Source organism: Oncorhynchus gorbuscha, linkage group LG09 (genome assembly GCF_021184085.1).
Source record: "Oncorhynchus gorbuscha isolate QuinsamMale2020 ecotype Even-year linkage group LG09, OgorEven_v1.0, whole genome shotgun sequence".
NCBI classification, from domain to species: Eukaryota; Metazoa; Chordata; class Actinopteri; order Salmoniformes; family Salmonidae; genus Oncorhynchus; species Oncorhynchus gorbuscha.
The window spans coordinates 327553-347057 of record NC_060181.1 but is presented as its reverse complement, the minus strand read 5'-3'; the positions used below and the strand labels follow the sequence as shown (position 1 = coordinate 347057).

Below are 19505 nucleotides of genomic sequence, written 5' to 3'. Positions count from 1 at the left end.
ACAGGCATCCAGTTTAGTTCCTGAAAGCAGCTCCTGCCTATGTGTGTACGTGGACTCACCTTCAATACTACCCTGATCAGCTTATTCTGGGATATCTGGAGCTTCTCCTTCATAAATTTAGATAAGCCCCAAACCAGGAAGTACTAGCATAGTCAAAGCCTGGAATATTTCCCAGTCCGCATGATCAAAACAATCTTGAAGCGTGGATTCGATTGGTCAGACCAGCGTTGAATGGTTCTAGTCACGGGTATATCCTGTTTGAGTTTCTGCCTATAAGACGGTAGGAGCAAGATAGAGTCATGGTCGGATTTGCCGAAGGGAAGGCGAGGGAGGGCCTTGTATGCATCAAGTTAGAGTAGCAGTCATTGAGGGTATTACCCACCAAGTACTGCAATCAACATGCTGATAGAATTTAGGTAGCCTTGTTCTCAAATTTTCTTTGTTAAAATCCCCAACTACAAAAAAATGCAGCCTCAGGATATATGGTTTCCAGTTTACATAGATACCAGTAAAGTTCCTCAAGTTCCTTGAGGGCCGTCGTGGTGTCTGCTTGGGGGGTATATACACAGCTGTGACGATAACTGATGAGATGTACACAGAGAGCTAATATTAATAATATGCATGTAAATCTCTCCTGGCTCAAAGTGGAGGAGAGATTGACTTCATCACTACTTGTGTTTGAGAGGTATTGACATGTTGAATGCACCAAGCTGTCTGTTTGAACTACTGGGGCACAGCTCAAAAACCCATGCATACCCCACAAGACATGCCACCAGAGGTCTCTTCACAGTCCCCAAGTCCAGAACAGACTATGGAAGGAGCACAGTACTAAATAGAGCCATGACTACATGAAACTCTATTCCACATCAGTCAACTCATGAAAGCAAAGTTAGATTAAAAAAACACCTTATGGAGCAGCGGGGACTGTGATGCAACCCAAACATAGGCACAGACACATGCATACACACACACACGATAGCATACGTGCTATTCATACACATGGATTTTGTACAGTATATATGTGGTAGTGGTGGAGTAGGGGCCTGAGGGCACACAGTCTGTGAATTTATTGCAATGTTTTTTAAATGTTATAAACTGCCTTCATTTTGCTGGACCCCAGGAAGATTAGCTGCTGCCTTGGTACAAATTAATGGGGATCCATAATAAACCCCAGGAAGAGTAGCTGCTGCCTTGGCACGAACTAATGGGCATCCATAATAAACCCCAGGAAGATTAGCTGCTGCCTTGGCTTACACCATGGGTCATTAATCATGAAGCATACACCCTGCCCTTCTTCTTCCCGGAGAGGTGTTTATCTCTGTCGGCGCGATATTTCGAAAACTAAAAGCATTTATTTGGGACAAACCATTCATTAAACCCTAAAGCTTAACTAAATCTTGTAATGATTAATGTGGAAAATAAGCAAGTTAAGGTGACTCAACTGCTTGATGTAACCCTGGATAGTAAACTATTATGGTAAAAACATACTGATGCAACTAATTAAGATGGTCTGTCCGTAATAAAGTGCTGCTCTACTTTCGTGTCATCGCTAGTCCGACAGGCCCTAGTTTTTGTTACACCTCGACTACTGACGAGTCAAATGGTCAAGTGAATCAACATCAATTATCTCCTGGATAAAAGTAGAGATTAACTGCATCACTACTTGTCTCTGTTAAAGGTATTGACATGTTGTTGAAAGCACCAAGCTGTTTGTTCAAATTACTAGCACACAGCACAGACAAACATACGTAGCTAACTAACACTACCTACAGCTTGACTGATATTTTATTTTTAATTTAACCTTTGTTTAACTAAATCAAATCAAATCAAATCAAATCAAATTTTATTTGTCACATACACATGGTTAGCAGATGTTAATGCGAGTGTAGCGAAATGCTTGTGCTTCTAGTTCCGACAATGCAGTGATAACCAACAAGTAATCTAACTAACAATTCCAAAACTACTGTCTTATACACAGTGTAAGGGGATAAGGAACATGTACATAAGGATATATGAATGAGTGATGGTACAGAGCAGCATACAGTAGATGGTATCGAGTACAGTATATACATATGAGATGAGTGTGTAGACAAAGTAAACAAAGTGGCATAGTTAAAGTGGCTAGTGATACATGTGTTACATAAGGATGCAGTCGATGTTGTAGAGTACAGTATATACATATGCATATGAGATGAATAATGTAGGGTAAGTAACATTATATAAGGTAGCATTGTTTAAAGTGGCTAGTGATATATTTACATCATTTCCCATCAATTCCCATTATTAAAATGGCTGGAGTTGGGTCAGTGTCAATGACAGTGTGTTGGCAGCAGCCACTCAATGTTAGTGGTGGCTATTTAACAGTCTGATGGCCTTGAGATAGAAGCTGTTTTTCAGTCTCTCGGTCCCAGCTTTGATGCACCTGTACTGACCTCGCCTTCTGGATGATAGCGGGGTGAACAGGCAGTGGTTCGGGTGGTTGATGTCCTTGATGATCTTTATGGCCTTCCTGTAACAACGGGTGGTGTAGGTGTCCTGGAGGGCAGGTAGTTTGCCCCCGGTGATGCGTTGTGCAGTCCTCACTACCCTCTGGAGAGCCTTACGGTTGAGGGCGGAGCAGTTGCCGTACCAGGCGGTGATACAGCCCGCCAGGATGCTCTCGATTGTGCATCTGTAGAAGTTTGTGAGTGCTTTTGGTGACAAGCCGAATTTCTTCAGCCTCCTGAGGTTGAATAGGCGCTGCTGCGCCTTCTTCATGACGCTGTCAGTGTGAGTGGACCAATTCAGTTTGTCTGTGATGTGTATGCCGAGGAACTTAAAACTAGCTACCCTCTCCACTACTGTTCCATCGATGTGGATAGGGGGTGTTCCCTCTGCTGTTTCCTGAAGTCCACAATCATCTCCTTAGTTTTGTTGACGTTGAGTGTGAGGTTATTTTCCTGACACCACACTCCAAGGGCCCTCACCTCCTCCCTGTAGGCCGTCTCGTCGTTGTTGGTAATCAAGCCTACCACTGTTGTGTCGTCCGCAAACTTGATGATTGAGTTGGAGGCGTGCGTGGCCACGCAGTCGTGGGTGAACAGGGAGTACAGGAGAGGGCTCAGAACGCACCCTTGTGGGGCCCCTGTGTTGAGGATCAGCGGGGAGGAGATGTTGTTGCCTACCCTCACCACCTGGGGGCGGCCCGTCAGGAAGTCCAGTACCCAGTTGCACAGGGCGGGGTCGAGACCCAGGGTCTCGAGCTTGATGACGAGCTTGGAGGGTACTATGGTGTTGAATGCCGAGCTGTAGTCGATGAACAGCATTCTCACATAGGTATTCCTCTTGTCCAAGTGGGTTAGGGCAGTGTGCAGTGTGGTTGAGATTGCATCGTCTGTGGACCTATTTGGGCGGTAAGCAAATTGGAGTGGGTCTAGGGTGTCAGGTAGGGTGGAGGTGATATGGTCCTTGACTAGTCTCTCAAAGCACTTCATGATGACGGAAGTGAGTGCTACGGGGCGGTAGTCGTTTAGCTCAGTTACCTTAGCTTTCTTGGGAACAGGAACAATGGTGGCCCTCTTGAAGCATGTGGGAACAGCAGACTGGTATAGGGATTGATTGAATATGTCCGTAAACACACCGGCCAGCTGGTCTGCGCATGCTCGGAGGGCGCGGCTGGGGATGCCGTCTGGGCCTGCAGCCTTGCGAGGGTTAACACGTTTAAATGTCTTACTCACCTCGGCTGCAGTGAAGGAGAGACTGCATGTTTCCGTTGCAGGCCGTGTCAGTGGCACTGTATTGTCCTCAAAGCGGGCAAAAAGTTATTTAGTCTGCCTGGGAGCAAGACATCCTGGTCCGTGACTGGGCTGGATTTCATCTTGTAGTCCGTGATTGACTGTAGACCCTGCCACATGCCTCTTGTGTCTGAGCCATTGAATTGAGATTCCACTTTGTCTCTGTACTGACGCTTAGCTTGTTTAATAGCCTTACGGAGGGAATAGCTGCACTGTTTGTATTCAGTCATGTTGCCAGACACCTTGCCCTGATTAAAAGCAGTGGTTCGCGCTTTCAGTTTCACGCGAATGCTGCCATCAATCCACGGTTTCTGGTTAGGGAATGTTTTTATCGTTGCTATGGGAACGACATCTTCGACGCACGTTCTAATGAACTCGCACACCGAATCAGCGTATTCGTCAATATTCCCATCTGACGCAATACGAAACATGTCCCAGTCCACGTGATGGAAGCAGTCTTGGAGTGTAGAGTCAGCTTGGTCTGACCAGCGTTGGACAGACCTCAGCGTGGGAGCCTCTTGTTTTAATTTCTGTCTGTAGGCAGGGATCAGCAAAATGGAGTCGTGGTCAGCTTTTCCGAAAGGGGGCGGGGCAGGGCCTTATATGCGTCGCGGAAGTTAGAGTAACAATGATCCAAGGTTTTACCACCCCTGGTTGCGCAATCGATATGCTGATAAAATTTAGGGAGTCTTGTTTTCAGATTGGCTTTGTTAAAATCCCCAGCTACAATGAATGCAGCCTCCGGATAAATGTTTTCCAGTTTGCAAAGAGTTAAATAAAGTTCGTTCAGAGCCATCGATGTGTCTGCTTGGGGGGGATATATACGGCTGTGATTATAATCGAAGAGAATTCTCTTGGAAGATAATGCGGTCTACATTTGATTGTGAGGAATTCTAAATCAGGTGAACAGAAGGATTTGAGTTCCTGTATGTTTCCTTCATCACACCATGTCCCGTTAGTCATGAGGCATACGCCCCCTCCACTCTTCTTACCAGATAGATGTTTGTTTCTGTCGGCGCGATGCGTGGAGAAACCCGTTGGCTGTACCGCCCTGGATAGCGTTTTCCCAGTAAGCCATGTCTCCGTAAAGCAGAGAACGTTGCAGTCTCTGATGTCCCTCTGGAATGCCACCCTTGCTCGGATTTCATCAACCTTGTTGTCGAGAGACTGGACATTGGCAAGAAGAATACTGGGAAGTGGTGCGCGATGTGCCCTTTTTCGGAGTCTGACCAGAACACCGCCGCGTTTCCCTCTTTTTCGGAGTCGTTTCCTTGGGTCGCTGCATGCGATCCATTCCGTTGTCCTGTTTGTAAGGCAGAACACAGGATCCGCGTCGCGGAAAACATATTCTTGGTCGTACTGATGGTGAGTTGACGCTGATCTTATATTCAGTAGTTCTTCTCGACTGTATGTAATGAAACCTAAGATGACCTGGGGTACTAATGTAAGAAATAACACGTAAAAAAACAGAAAACTGCATAGTTTCCTAGGGAACGCGAAGCGAGGCGGCCATCTCAGTCGGCGCCGGAAATCAGTTAAGAACAAATTCTTACTTACAGTGACAGCCAAGGAAGAGTGGACTAACTGCCTTGTTCAGGGGCAGAACAAAAGATTTCACCTTGTCAGCTCGGGATTCAATCTAGCAACCTATCATTGACTGGCCCAACACTCTAACCACTAGGCTGCCTGCCACCCCTGTGGTCAGGCAGATCTCTGCTTTACAGATGTTGTACATATTTAGATGTTGGGGCTCTACTTTTGGGATCTTCATTCAAAATTCAAAAATGAACGTACATCTGAGCTATCTTTTTTTGCAGGTGCATGGTAACAGTTGAATAAGATGACAAAAAAGAAGAAACCCGCACACTGCTCTTGGTAGTATCACTGATCTTTAATAAGCTTTACGTTTCGGCCTCAAAGCCTTCCTCTGAGCTTTTGTGGGGTTTTTAAATTAGCAACCGTATGTAGACATAACTTAACCCACATCCATTCAATACATTTAATGGGGTTGGAGTTGAGGGAATTTTTTAAAACTCATTTTTAGCCTAAAAGCAAATTCTGTTTTATAGTTAACAACTCAATTATCACCTATTGTAGTTTAGTCAAAGAAGAAGCAATGTAAGTCTAAATACTGGGGCTCCCGGTTGCGCAGTGGACTAAGGCACTGTGTCTTAGTGCTAGAGGCGTCACTACAGACCCTGGCTCACAACTGGCCGTGATTGGGAGTACCATAGGGTGGCACACAATGGGCCCTGCGTCGCCATGTTTTAGGGTATGGCCGTGGTAGGCCGTCATTGTAAATAAGAATTTGTTCTTTAACTGACTTGCCTAGTTAAATAAAAGTTAAAAATATATATACATACAGTTGAAGACGGAAGTTCACATACACTTAGGTTGGAGTCATTAAAACTGGTTTTTCAACCAGTCCACAAGTTTCTTGTTAACAAACTATAGTTTTAGCAAGTCAGTTAGGACATCTACTTTGTGCATGACAAAAGTTTTCCAACAATTGTTTACAGACAGATTATTTAATTTATAATTCACTGTGTCACAATTCCAGTGGGTCAGAAGTTTACATCCACTAAGTTGACTGTGCCTTTAAACAGCTTGGAAAATTCCAGAAAATAATGTCATGGCTTTAGAAGCTTCTTATATGTTAATTGACATAATTTGAGTCAATTGGAGTTGTACCTGTGAATGTATTTCAAGATCTTGTTTCCAACTCCATGCATTTTTGCTTGACATCATGGAAAAATCAAAAGAAATCAGCCAAGACCAAAAAAAAATCAAAAATCTGGTTCATCCTTGGGAGCAATTTCCAAATGCCAGAAGGTACCACGTTCATCTGTACAAACAATAGTATGCAAGTATAAACATCATGGGACCACGCAGCTGTCATACTGATCAGGAAGGAGACACGTTCTGTCTCCTACAGATGAACATACTTTGGTGCGAAAAGTGCAAATCAATCCCAGAACAACAGCGGAGGACCTTGTGAAGATGCTGGAGGAAACAGGTACAAAAGTATAAATATCCACAGTAAAATGAGTCCTATATCGACATTATCTGAAAGGCCACTCACCAAAATCGCCATATAAAAGCCAGACTACGGTTTGCAACTGCACATGGGGACAAAGATCGCACTTTTTGGAAAAATGTCTTCTGGTCTGATGAAACAAAAATAGAACTGTTTGGCAATAATGACCATCGTTTTGTTTGGAGGAAAAAGGTGGAGGCTTACAAGCCGAAGAACACCATCCGAATCGTGAAGCACAGGGGGTGGCAGCATCGTGTTGTGGGAGTGCTTTGCTGCAAGAGGGACTGGTGCTCTACACAAAATGAGAAGGAAAATTGTGGATATATTGAAGTAACATCTCAAGACATCAGTCAGGAAGTCAAAGCTTGATCGGAAAGGGGTCTTCCAAAATGGACAATGACCACAAGCATACTTCCAAAGTTGTGGCAAAATGGCTTAAGGACAACAACGTCAAGTTAGGATTCACCATCACAAAGCCCTGACCTCAATCCTGTAGAAAATGTGTGGGCAGAACTGAAAAAGCGTGTGCGAGCAAGGAGGCCTACAAACCTGAGTCAGTTACACCAGCTCTGTCAGGAGGAATGGGCCAAAATTGACCCAACTTATTGTGGAAAGCTTGTGGAAGGCTACCCGAAACGTTTGACCCAAGTCAAACAATTTAAAGGCAATGCTACCAAATTCTAATTGAGTGTATGTAAACTTCTGACCCACTGGGAATGTGATGAAAGAAATAAAAGCTGAAATAAATCATTCTCTACTATTATTCTGACATTTCACATTCTTAAAATAAAGTGCTGATCCTAATGACCTAAGACAGGGGATTTTTACTAGGACTTCATATACAAGACAAACAAACCACATTCAGAAGACCATCAACAGGACAGAAGACCAGGCACTTAATGAACTAATGAAAGATTCATCTTTGGCTATCAAACCTGCAGACAAGGGGGGGTGCTGTGGTTGTTTTAGACTATGAAAAATACAAAGAGATTCAGAGACAACTCAGTAATGAACATTTCTATAGAAAACTGAGTGTTGATCCCACACAGGTGTTCCAAAGGGAAATATGCTCTCATCTGGAGCCCTATAAACAACATTATCTCAAAACCTAAATATAAATACCTTTGAAGCAAATGTGCAATACGTCCATGCCCGTACATTTTGATGAAATTACACAAACCTTAAACACACCAAGGCAATTATCCAGACAGACTAGCAGGTTGCAGGAATAGGCTCAATGCTAGAGCCATTGTTGAGCTTTGTAGACTCTTATTAAAAGTCATGTGCAAGCATTGCCATCATGTCTGAAAGACTCTATAGACTTCATAAACAATATCTCATCAATTAAAGGGTTTAACAGAAGACTGTATTTTGGTAACATTAGATGTGGGGAGTCTATATAACAGCATTCCCCATACGGGGGGGGGGGGGCTGCCAGCCCTAGCTCACTACTTGAGAAACAGAGATAGTTACAAATACCCACCAACAAACTTTATTCTAAAAATGGCTGAATATGTTTTGATGAATACAGTGGGAAGAACATGTATGTGAACCCTTTAGAATTACCTGTATTTCTGCATAAATTGCCCATGACATTTAATCTGATCTTCATATAAGTCACAACAATAGATAAAGACAGTCTGCTTAAAACAAATAACACACAAACAATGATCATTTGTCATGTCTTTATTGAACACACCGTGTAAACTTTCACAGTGCAGGTTGTAAAAGTATGTGAACCGTTGGGTGTAATAACAGGTTGACCCTCTTTTGGCAGCAATAACCTCAAACAAACGTTTTCTGTAGTTGCAGATCAGACCTGCACAACCATCAGGGGGAATTTTGGACCATTCCTCTTTATAAAACTGTTTCAGTTCCACAATATTGTTGGGATCTCAGGTGTGAACCGCTCTCTTGAGGTCACAGCATCTCAATGGGGTTAAGGTCAGGACTGACTGGGCCACTCCAGGAGGCCTATTTTCTTCTGTTCGAGCCATTCTGTTGTGGATTTACTTATGTCTTTTAGGTTGTTTAGGTTGTCTTAGACAATGCTTCTTGTGAATAGCAAGCTCAAAATTTGTGAGTGTTTTTTATGGAGCAGGGCAGCTCTACCCAACATCTCCAATCTCATTGATTCGACTCCTGACTCCAATTAGCCTAGGGGTTCACATACTTTTTCAACCTACACTGTGATGTTTAAATGATGTATTCAATATAGACAAGAAAAATACAATAACTTGTGTGTTGTTAGTTTAAGCACACTGTGATTATCTATTGCTTAGATTAACATCAGATAACATTTTATAACCAATTTATACATAAATCCAGGTAATTCCAAAGGGTTCACATACTTTTTCTTGCCACTGTAACTATTTCACTTTTTTGTGATTCATTCTACCTCCAAACAAATGGAATATCGATGGGCTCCACATTCGCTCCGAGCTATGCTAACCTTTATGAGGTCATTTTGAAGAACGTTTTGTTAGCAATGAAAATGACAATCCATTATTGAATAAAGTCCTGAAGTGGTATTGATAAATTGAGGATTTTTTTTTGTATATGGGGAGAAACAGGAGAAGAGCTGTCGGACTTTATGGCAATGACATTGACCCCAATCTCATATTCACAATTGAATGTGACACTAAACGAGTTCATTACTTCGATATGTGGATAGAGAAAACAAATGGAAACCTGTTTACAACTCTGTATAGAAAGGAAACGGACAGAACTACTCTATTACGGGGGACGCAATGTCAACCGTTGATTGGAGTGGTGTAAAGCTCACCGCCATTGGACTCTGGAGCAGTGGAAACACGTTCTCTGGAGTGATAAATCACATTATACCATCTAGCAGTCCGATGGACAAATCTGGGTATGGCGGATGCTAGGAGAGTGCTACCTGCCCAACTGTAAAGTTTGGTGGAGGAGGAATAATGGTCTGGGGCTGTTTTTCATGGGTAGGGCAAGGCCCATTAGTTCCAGTGAAGGGAAATCTTAACACTGCAGCATACAATGACATAGACGATTCTGTGCTCCAACTTTGTGGCAACAGTTTAGGGAAGGCCCTTTCCTGTTTCAGCATGACAATACCCCCATGCACATATCGAGGTCCATTCAGAAATGGTTTGTCGAGATCGGTGTGGAAGAACTTTACTGGCCTGCACTTAGTCCTGACATCAACTCCATCAAATACCTTTGGGTTGAATTGGAAGGCTGACTGCGAGCCAGGCATAATTTCCCAACACCAGTGCCTGACCGCAATAATGCTCTTGTGGCTGAATGGAAGCAAGTCCACACGGCAATATTCCAACATTTAAGCCTTCCCAGAAGAGTGGAGGCTGTTATAGCAGCAATGTTCCAACATCTAGTGGAAAGCCTTCCCAGAAGAGTGGAGGCTGTTATAACAGCAATGTTCCAACATCTAGTGGAAAGCCTTCCCAGAAGAGTGGAGGCTGTTATAGCAGCAAAGGGGGGACCAACTCCATATTAATGCCCATGATTTTGAAATGAGATGTTTGACGAGCGGGTGTCCACATACTTTTGGTCATGTAGTGTATGTCAGAGTATCATAACCGCCATCGACAAAAGACAACACTGTGTAGCCATATCCATTGGCCTGGCCAAGGCTTTTGACTCTGTCATTCATCACATTCTTATCAGCAGACTCAACAGCCTTGGTTTCTCAAATGATTGCCTCGCCTGGTTCACCAACTACTTCTCAGACAGAGTTCAGTGTGTCAAATCGGAGGGCCTGTTGTCCGGACCTCTGGCAGCCTCTATGGGGGTGCCACAGGGTTCAATTCTTGGGCTGACTCTCCTCTCTGTATATATCAATGATGTCGCTCTTGCGGCTGGTGATTCTCTGATCCACCTCTACGCAGACGACACCATTCTGTATACTTCTGGCCCTTCTTTAGACACTGTTTAACTAACCTCCAGACGAGCTTCAATTCCATACAACTCTCCTTCTGTGGCTTCCAACTGCCTGCCAAGCATCACTACTCTGGACAGTTCTGACTGAATATGTGGACAACTACAATTATCTAGGTGTCTGGTTAGAATGTAAACTCTCCTTCCAGACTCATATTAGGCATCTCCAATCCAAAATTAACTCTAGAATCGGCATCCTATTTCGCAACAAAGCAACCTTCGCTCATGCTGCCAAACATACCCTCGTAAATTGACTTTCCTATCGATCTTTGACTTTGGCGATGTCATTTACAAAATAGCCTCCAACACTCTACTCAGCAAATTGGATGCAGTCTATCACAGTGCCATCCGTTTTGTCACCAAAGCCCCATATGCTACCCACCACTGCAACCTGTATGCTCTCATTGGCTGGCCCTTGCTTCATATTCGTCGCCAAACTCACTGGCTCCAGGTCATCTATAACTCTTTGCTAGGTAAAGCCCCGCCTTATCTCAGCTCACTGGTCACCAAAGCAGCACCCACCCGTAGCATGCGCTCCAGCAGGTATATTTCACTGGTCACCTCCAAAGCCAATTCCTGCTTTGGCATCCTTTCCTTCCAGTTTTCTGCTGCCAATGACTGGAATGAATTGCAAAAATCACTGAAGCTGGAGACTTATATCTCGATCATCAACTTTAATTAAGCATCAGCTATCAGAGCATCTTACAAATCATTGCACCTGTACTTAGCCCATCTGTTAATATCCCATCCAACTACATCATCCCCATATTGTCATTATTCTTCTTTTTTTGTTGCTCCTTTGCACCCCAGTTGCACATTCATCTTCTGCACATATATCACTTCAGGGTTTATTTGCTCAATTGTAATTACTTTGCCACTATGGTCTATTTATTGCCCTACCTCCCTAATCTTACTTCATCTTACTTCATTTGACTGTACGTTTGTTTATTCCATGTGTAACTCTGTGTTGTTGTTTGTGTCACACTGCTTTGCTTTATCTTGGCCAGGTCGCAGTTGTAAATGAGAACTTGTTCTCAACTGGCCGACTGGTTAAATAAAGGTAAAATAAAAATAGAAGAGTCATTACCAGTTGCATTCATGATGAGGTCAGGACTAGTCTCTTACAACAGCCACCATGACTATGGCACTATTGGGGTCTGTAATAAGGGTTAGGGGTTAGGGTTAGGGCTAGAGTTTCTTGTAACATGATCTTCAGTTGATATCTTCTCTGGTGCAGCTCATTGGAGTTATGAAGCAAGCAGCTAGTGTTGATATGATTGGCCTGGCTGGGGGCTTGCTGCCCACGGCAATCCCTTTCTTTTTTGTTGAAATATGTTGAAAGTTGAAAATATTTTGTACGTTTGTGTGTTTTTGTGTTATTAGTTTCAGTGGCTGTGTGATTGTGTATGTTTTCAATGTGTTTCAGTGGCTGTGTGATTGTGTATATTTTCTGTATGTGACTTTTCACGATCATTTATGTCTCTCTGTTTTCACATAATTTCTCTACTGTCTCTGTTCTCACCTGCCTCTGCTGTCTCTCCCTCTCTCTCTCTCGGTTATGACTTCATTCCACAGGAGATATGGATGGCCAATGGTGGGACCATGCATCTTGGCATAGCGAGGCCTTGTCTATGGTATGAATACGAATGGAGCCCCCCCACCACCCTCTACCATCTCACTTTTTCTTTGTTTTGATTTCAGATATGCATGCATTTTTTAAACAAAATTGTATTGACCTCATTCCAACCCTGTAGGAAACAGTCAAAGGGGAAAAATCTAAACCAATGATCAAGCATTATTATTGGACACCAACTCTAATACTCTATCTGAGAGGCAAATAAATCAAATTGTATTTGTCACACGCGCCAAATACAACAGGTGTAGGGTTAGGGTTAACCTTACAATGAAATGCTTACTTACGAGCCCCTGACCAACAATGCAGTTTTAAGAAAAATAGTTTTTTTTTACTAAATCAACTAAAGTAAAAAGAATAATCTAACAACAATAAGGATATACAGGGGTACCGGTACGCTGTGGGGGGTAGTCCTGGAAGAGGATGTGAAACTTGGACCCCAAGGTAAAGACATTGATACGTGCAGTAGAACAACCCTAAACAAGGCCAGTCAGAATAGTTGTAGGGAGAAGGCCCTGTAGTGATAAGTTATCGTTTATACCTGCCGATTGTAAAGTGCTTTCTACTTACTACATTACTCACTACAAATACGACAACACACTACAACTACTACAACCCACTACAATTACTACCACTACTACAACCCACTACAACAACAATCCTCTACAACTACTTACTAACTACTGCCTTAATTTGTTGGACCCCAGGAAGAGTAGCTGCTGCCTTGGCAAACTCACCTAGACAATACCTTAGATGATACAGTGGTAGCAATACAAGGTTATAACATTTACAGAAAATACAGAAATGCCAGTGGTGGAGGTGTTGCTGTTTATATTCAGAACCACATTCCTGTAAAGATTAGAGAGGATTTCATGTTAAATACTGTTGAAGTAATATGTTCCTACATGGCTACATGTTCCTCTGCCTCACCTAAAGCTCATTGTTGTGGGAAGCTGCTATAGACCACCAAACCGTCAGTATCTGGATAATGTGTGAAATTTATTTGTACTATTTTCTAAATTGTAGAATAATAGTGAAGACATCAAAACTATGAAATAACATATGCAGTAACCAAAAAAGTGTAAAACCAATCAGAATATACAGTTGAAGTCAGAAGTTTACATAATCTCTCTCTTCCTCCTCTCTCTCTCTTTTCCTACTCCCCTCTCTCTCTTTCTCTGCATGTTTCCCAGTGCATGCTTCTCCATCTACCCACCACTGCTGTGGTCACACAAACTCTTAAATCAGATGCCAATTGATATATGAATGACCACTTCTCCTGTGTCATCACTGCATTTAAAATGCATGAGAGTTGGATTTGTTACACAGTGTATGTAATATACTGCTTATACCGACCTTGCAGCACATGAAGACAGCACAGTGCAATATACTGCCTATACTGACTTTACAGCACAGTTTACTATACTGCCTATACTGACTTTACAGCACAGTGTAATATATTGCCTATACTCATCATGACAGATTCAGTGGTTATACTGATGTACCTGGATAGAGCACCATTTGACGCTAAATTCCAATGTCTCTTGATCTAAATTTGTGTAATCACGATGCATCACATGTAATATGGCCTCCACCCTTCTTTCTGTTGAGTATGTTCTTCTATACTGTATTCTTGTTCTAATGTTTTGTTTTGAAACATGAGAAGCCTACTTGTTGTAAAACACAACATGTGTGTTGTCACTTTGACCTCGTAGCACCCGATGACATGGCAACCGTCCAAAGATGGCGAGCGCCTGATTGGGCGGATTATACTAAACAAGAGGATGAAGGATGGAACAGTGCCCCGAGACACAGGAGCTCTGCTGGGACTCAAGGTAAGCCCTGATCCTGGACCTGCTCCTAACCGCAAACTACAGACACAAGAGCTCTGCTGGGACTCAGGATATGGGGACGATATCTGGGCTGACTCAAATCAAATTTTTATTGGTCACATGAGCCGAATACAACAAATCAAATCAAATCAAATGTATTTATATAGCCCTTCGTACATCAGCTGATATCTCAAAGTGCTGTACAGAAACCCAGCCTAAAACCCCAAACAGCAAACAATGCAGGTGTAAAAGCACGGTGGCTAGGAAAAACTCCCTAGAAAGGCCAAAACCTAGGAAGAAACCTAGAGAGGAACCGGGCTATGTGGGGTGGCCAGTCCTCTTCTGGCTGTGCCGGGTAGAGATTATAACAGAACATGACCAAGATGTTCAAATGTTCATAAATGACCAGCATGGTCAAATAATAATAAGGCAGAACAGTTGAAACTGGAGCAGCAGCACAGTCAGGTGGACTGGGGACAGCAAGGAGCCATCATGTCAGGTAGTCCTGGGACATGGTCCTAGGGCCCAGGCCAGTTGAAACTGGAGCAGCAGCATGGCCAGGTGGACTGGGGACAGCAAGGAGTCATCATGTCAGGTAGTCCTGGTGCATGGTCCTAGGGCTCAGGTCCTCCGAGAGAGAGAAAGAAAGAGAGAAGGAGAGAATTAGAGAACGCACACTTAGATTCACACAGGACACCGAATAGGACAGGAGAAGTACTCCAGATAAACAAACTGACCCTAGCCCCCCGACACATAAACTACTGCAGCATAAATACTGGAGGCTGAGACAGGAGGGGTCAGGAGACACTGTGGCCCCATCCGAGGACACCCCCGGACAGGGCCAAACAGGAAGGATATAACCCCACCCACTTTGCCAAAGCACAGCCCCCACACCACTAGAGGGAAATCTTCAACCACCAACTTACCATCCTGAGACAAGGCCGAGTATAGCCCTGGGGGGGGGGGAGGAAACCCAGACAGGCCGACCACAACAGTGAATCAACCCACCCAGGTGACGCACCCCCCCCAGGGACGGGACAACAGGTGTAGACTTTACATGAAATGTTTACTTATGAGCCCATTTCCCAACAGTGCAGAGTTTAAAATATTTGATAAATAAACTATTTAAACATTGAGGGAATCATATTTGAGTTAGAAAATGATGTTCATATGATAGGTAAGACATACAAAACCTTGCAGAGTTTATCCAACTGACAATCTTTTAGAAAAAAATATTAACTATTGGAACCAAGACTTAAAAAGAACTGATGTTGGTTCAAGATCGGAGTGTAACGAAATTACAGTTAATAAAAATGTAGTGGGTCTGGTCAGGGTGATGTAGATGAGGGGAGCTAGTGGGTCTGGGCAGGGTGATGCAGATGGAAGGAGCTAGTGGGTCTGGGCAGGGTGATGTAGTTGATCTGTAGATGGGGGAGCTAGTGGGAATGGGCAGGGTGATGTAGTTGATCTGCAGATGGGGGAGCTAGTGGGACTGGGCAGGGTGATGTAGTTGATCTGCAGATGGGCCTGGGCAGGGTGATGTAGTTGATCTGCAGATGGGACTGGGCAGGGTGATGTAGTTGATCTGCAGATGGGACTGGGCAGGGTGATGTAGTTGATCTGCAGATGGGACTGGGCAGGGTGATGTAGTTGATCTGCAGATGGGAGAGCTAGTGGGACTGGGCAGGGTGATGTAGTTGATCTGCAGAAGGGGGAGCTAGTGGGACTGGGCAGGGTGATGTAGTTGATCTGCAGATGGAGGAGCTAGTGGGACTGGGCAGGGTGATGTAGTTGATGTTTGTATGATGTTGTAGTTTATGTATGTTTTGTATTGTTTATAACATATCAAATCAAATCTTACAAAATAAAGGAAATAGTAACAACACAAAAACAATAACAAGGCTATATAAATGGAGTACCAGTACCAAGTCAATGTGTAGGGGTACCAGGTAATAACAAGGCTATATACAGGGGTACCAGGTAATAACATGGCTATATACAGGGAGTACCAGGTAATAACGTGTCTATAAACAGGGAGTACCAGGTAATAACGTGGCTATATACAGGGAGTACCAGGTAATAACAAGGCTAGATACAGGGAGTATAAGGTAATAACATGGCTATATACAGGGAGCACCAGGTAATAACGTGGCTATATACAGGGAGCACCAGGTAATAACATGTCTATAAACAGGGAGTACCAGGTAATAACATGTCTATAAACAGGGAGTACCAGGTAATAACATGGCTATATACAGGGAGTACCAGGTAATAACAAGGCTAGATACAGGGAGTATAAGGTAATAACATGGCTATATACAGGGGGTACCAGGTAATAACAAGGCTATATACAGGGGTACCAGGTAATAACATGGCTATATACAGGGAGTACCAGGTAATAACGTGGCTATATACAGGGGTACCAGGTAATAACATATCTATAAACAGGGAGTACCAGGTAATAACGTGGCTATATACAGGGAGTACCAGGTAATAGTACCTCAATTACTCAGATATACAAGGGCACACTCCAATGCTCAGACATCATTTACAGATATCTAGAGGCACACTCCATCACTCAGACATCATTTACATATATCCAGGGGCACACTCCATCACTCAGACATAATTTACAGATATCTAGAGGCACACTCCATCACTCAGACATCATTTACAGATATCCAGGGGCACACTCCATCACTCAGACATCATTTACAGATATCCAGGGGCACACTCCATCACTCAGACATCATTTACAGATATCCAGGGGCACACTCCACCACTCAGACAAAATTTACAGATATTCAGGGGCACACTCCATCACTCAGACATAATTTACACATATACAAGGGCACACTCCAATGCTCAGACATCATTTGCAGATACAAAGGGGCACACTCCATCACTCAGACATCATTTACAGATATCTAGAGGCACACTCCATCACTCAGACATCATTTACAGATATCCAGGGGCACACTCCATCACTCAGACATCATTTACACATATACAAGGGCACACTCCAATGCTCAGACATCATTTGCAGATACAAAGGGGCACACTCCATCACTCAGACACCATTTACAGATATCCAGGGGCACACTCTATCACTCAGACATCATTTACAGATATCCACGGGCACACTCCATTACTCAGACATCATTTACAGATATCCAGAGGCACACTCAATTACTCAGAATTAATTTACAGTTATCCAGGGGCACACTCCATCCCTCAGACATCATTTACAGATATCCAGAGGCACACTCCATCACTCAGACATCATTTACAGATAGCCAGGGGCACACTCCACCACTCAGACATCATTTACAGATAGCCAGGCGCACACTCCATCACTCAGACATAATTTACAGATATCTAGAGGCACACTCCATCACTCAGACATCATTTACAGATATACAAGGGCACACTCCAATGCTCAGACATCATTTACAGATACAAAGGGGCACACTCCATCACTCAGACATCATTTACAGATATCTAGAGGCACACTCCATCACTCAGACATCATTTACAGATATCCAGAGTCACACTCAATTACTCAGACATAATTTACAGTTATCCAGGGGCACACTCCACAACTCAGACATCATTTACAGATATCCAGAGGCACACTCCATCACTCAAACATAATTTACAGATATTCAGGGACACACTCCATCATTTACAGATATCAGCACACTCCACATCAAAATTTACAGATATTCAGGGGCACATTCCATCAGTCAGACATAATTTACAGATATCTAGAGGCACACTCCATCACTCAGACATCATTTACAGATATCCAGGTGCACACTCCATCAGTCAGACATAATTTACAGATATCTAGAGGCACACTCCATCACTCAGACATCATTTACAGATATCCAGAGTCACACTCAATTACTCAGACATAATTTACAGTTATCCAGGGGCACACTCCACAACTCAGACATCATTTACAGATATCCAGAGGCACACTCCATCACTCAAACATCATTTACAGATATCCAGAGTCACACTCAATTACTCAGACATAATTTACAGTTATCCAGGGGCACACTCCATCACTCAGACATCATTTACAGATATCCAGGGGCACACTCCACCACTCAGACATCATTTACAGATATCCAGCGGAACACTCCAATGCTCAGACATCATTTACAGATATACAGGGGCACACTCCATCCCTCAGACATCATTTACAGTTATCCAGGGGCACACTCCACCACTCAGACAAAATTTACAGATATTCAGGGGCACATTCCATCACTCAGACATAATTTACAGATATCTAGAGGCACACTCCATCACTCAGACATCATTTACAGATATACAAGGGCACATTCCATCACTCAGACATCATTTACAGATATCCAGAAGCACACTCCATCACTCAGACATAATTTACAGATATTCAGGGACACACTCCATCACTCAGACATCATTTACAGATATCCAGAAGCACACTCCATCACTCAGACATAATTTACAGATATTCAGGGGCACACTCCATCACTCAGACATAATTTACAGATATCTAGAGGCACACTCCATCACTCAGACATCATTTACAGATATCCAGGGGAACACTCAATCACTCAGACATCATTTACAGATATCCAGAGGCACACTCCACCACTCAGACATCATTTACAGATATCCAGGGGCACACTCCATCACTCAGACATAATTTACAGATATCTAGAGGCACACTCCATCACTCAGACATCATTTAAAGATATCTAGAGGCACACTCCATCACTCAGACATCATTTAAAGATATCCAGGGGCACACTCCATCACTCAGACATCATTTAAAGATATCTAGAGGCACACTCCATCACTCAGACATCATTTACAGATATACAAGGGCACACTCCAATGCTCAGACATCATTTACAGATACGAAGGGGCACACTCCATCACTCAGACATCATTTACAGATATCCAGAGTCACACTCAATTACTCAGACATAATTTACAGTTATCCAGGGGCACACTCCACAACTCAGACATCATTTACAGATATCCAGAGGCACACTCCATCACTCAAACATAATTTACAGATATTCAGGGACACACTCCATCACTCAGACATCATTTACAGATATCCAGAACCACACTCCATCACTCAGACATCATTTACAGATATCCAGGGGCACACTCCACCACTCAGACATCATTTACAGATATCCAGCGGAACACTCCAATGCTCAGACATCATTTACAGATATACAGGGGCACACTCCATCCCTCAGACATCATTTACAGTTATCCAGGGGCACACTCCA

General features: G+C 43.3%; 1 protein-coding gene across 1 annotated transcript in view; it reads left to right on the top strand.

Annotated features, from left to right (window-relative positions):
* Positions 1–19505, top strand: part of LOC124043065 (regulating synaptic membrane exocytosis protein 2) — a 121728-nt gene that overhangs the window by 23046 nt on the left and 79177 nt on the right. The window contains exons 2-3 of the mRNA XM_046361237.1: positions 12316–12374; positions 14089–14208. Coding sequence (XP_046217193.1) covers positions 12321–12374; positions 14089–14208 — 174 coding nt within the window. The 5' untranslated portion in view covers positions 12316–12320. The remainder of the gene's footprint in view (positions 1–12315; positions 12375–14088; positions 14209–19505) is intronic.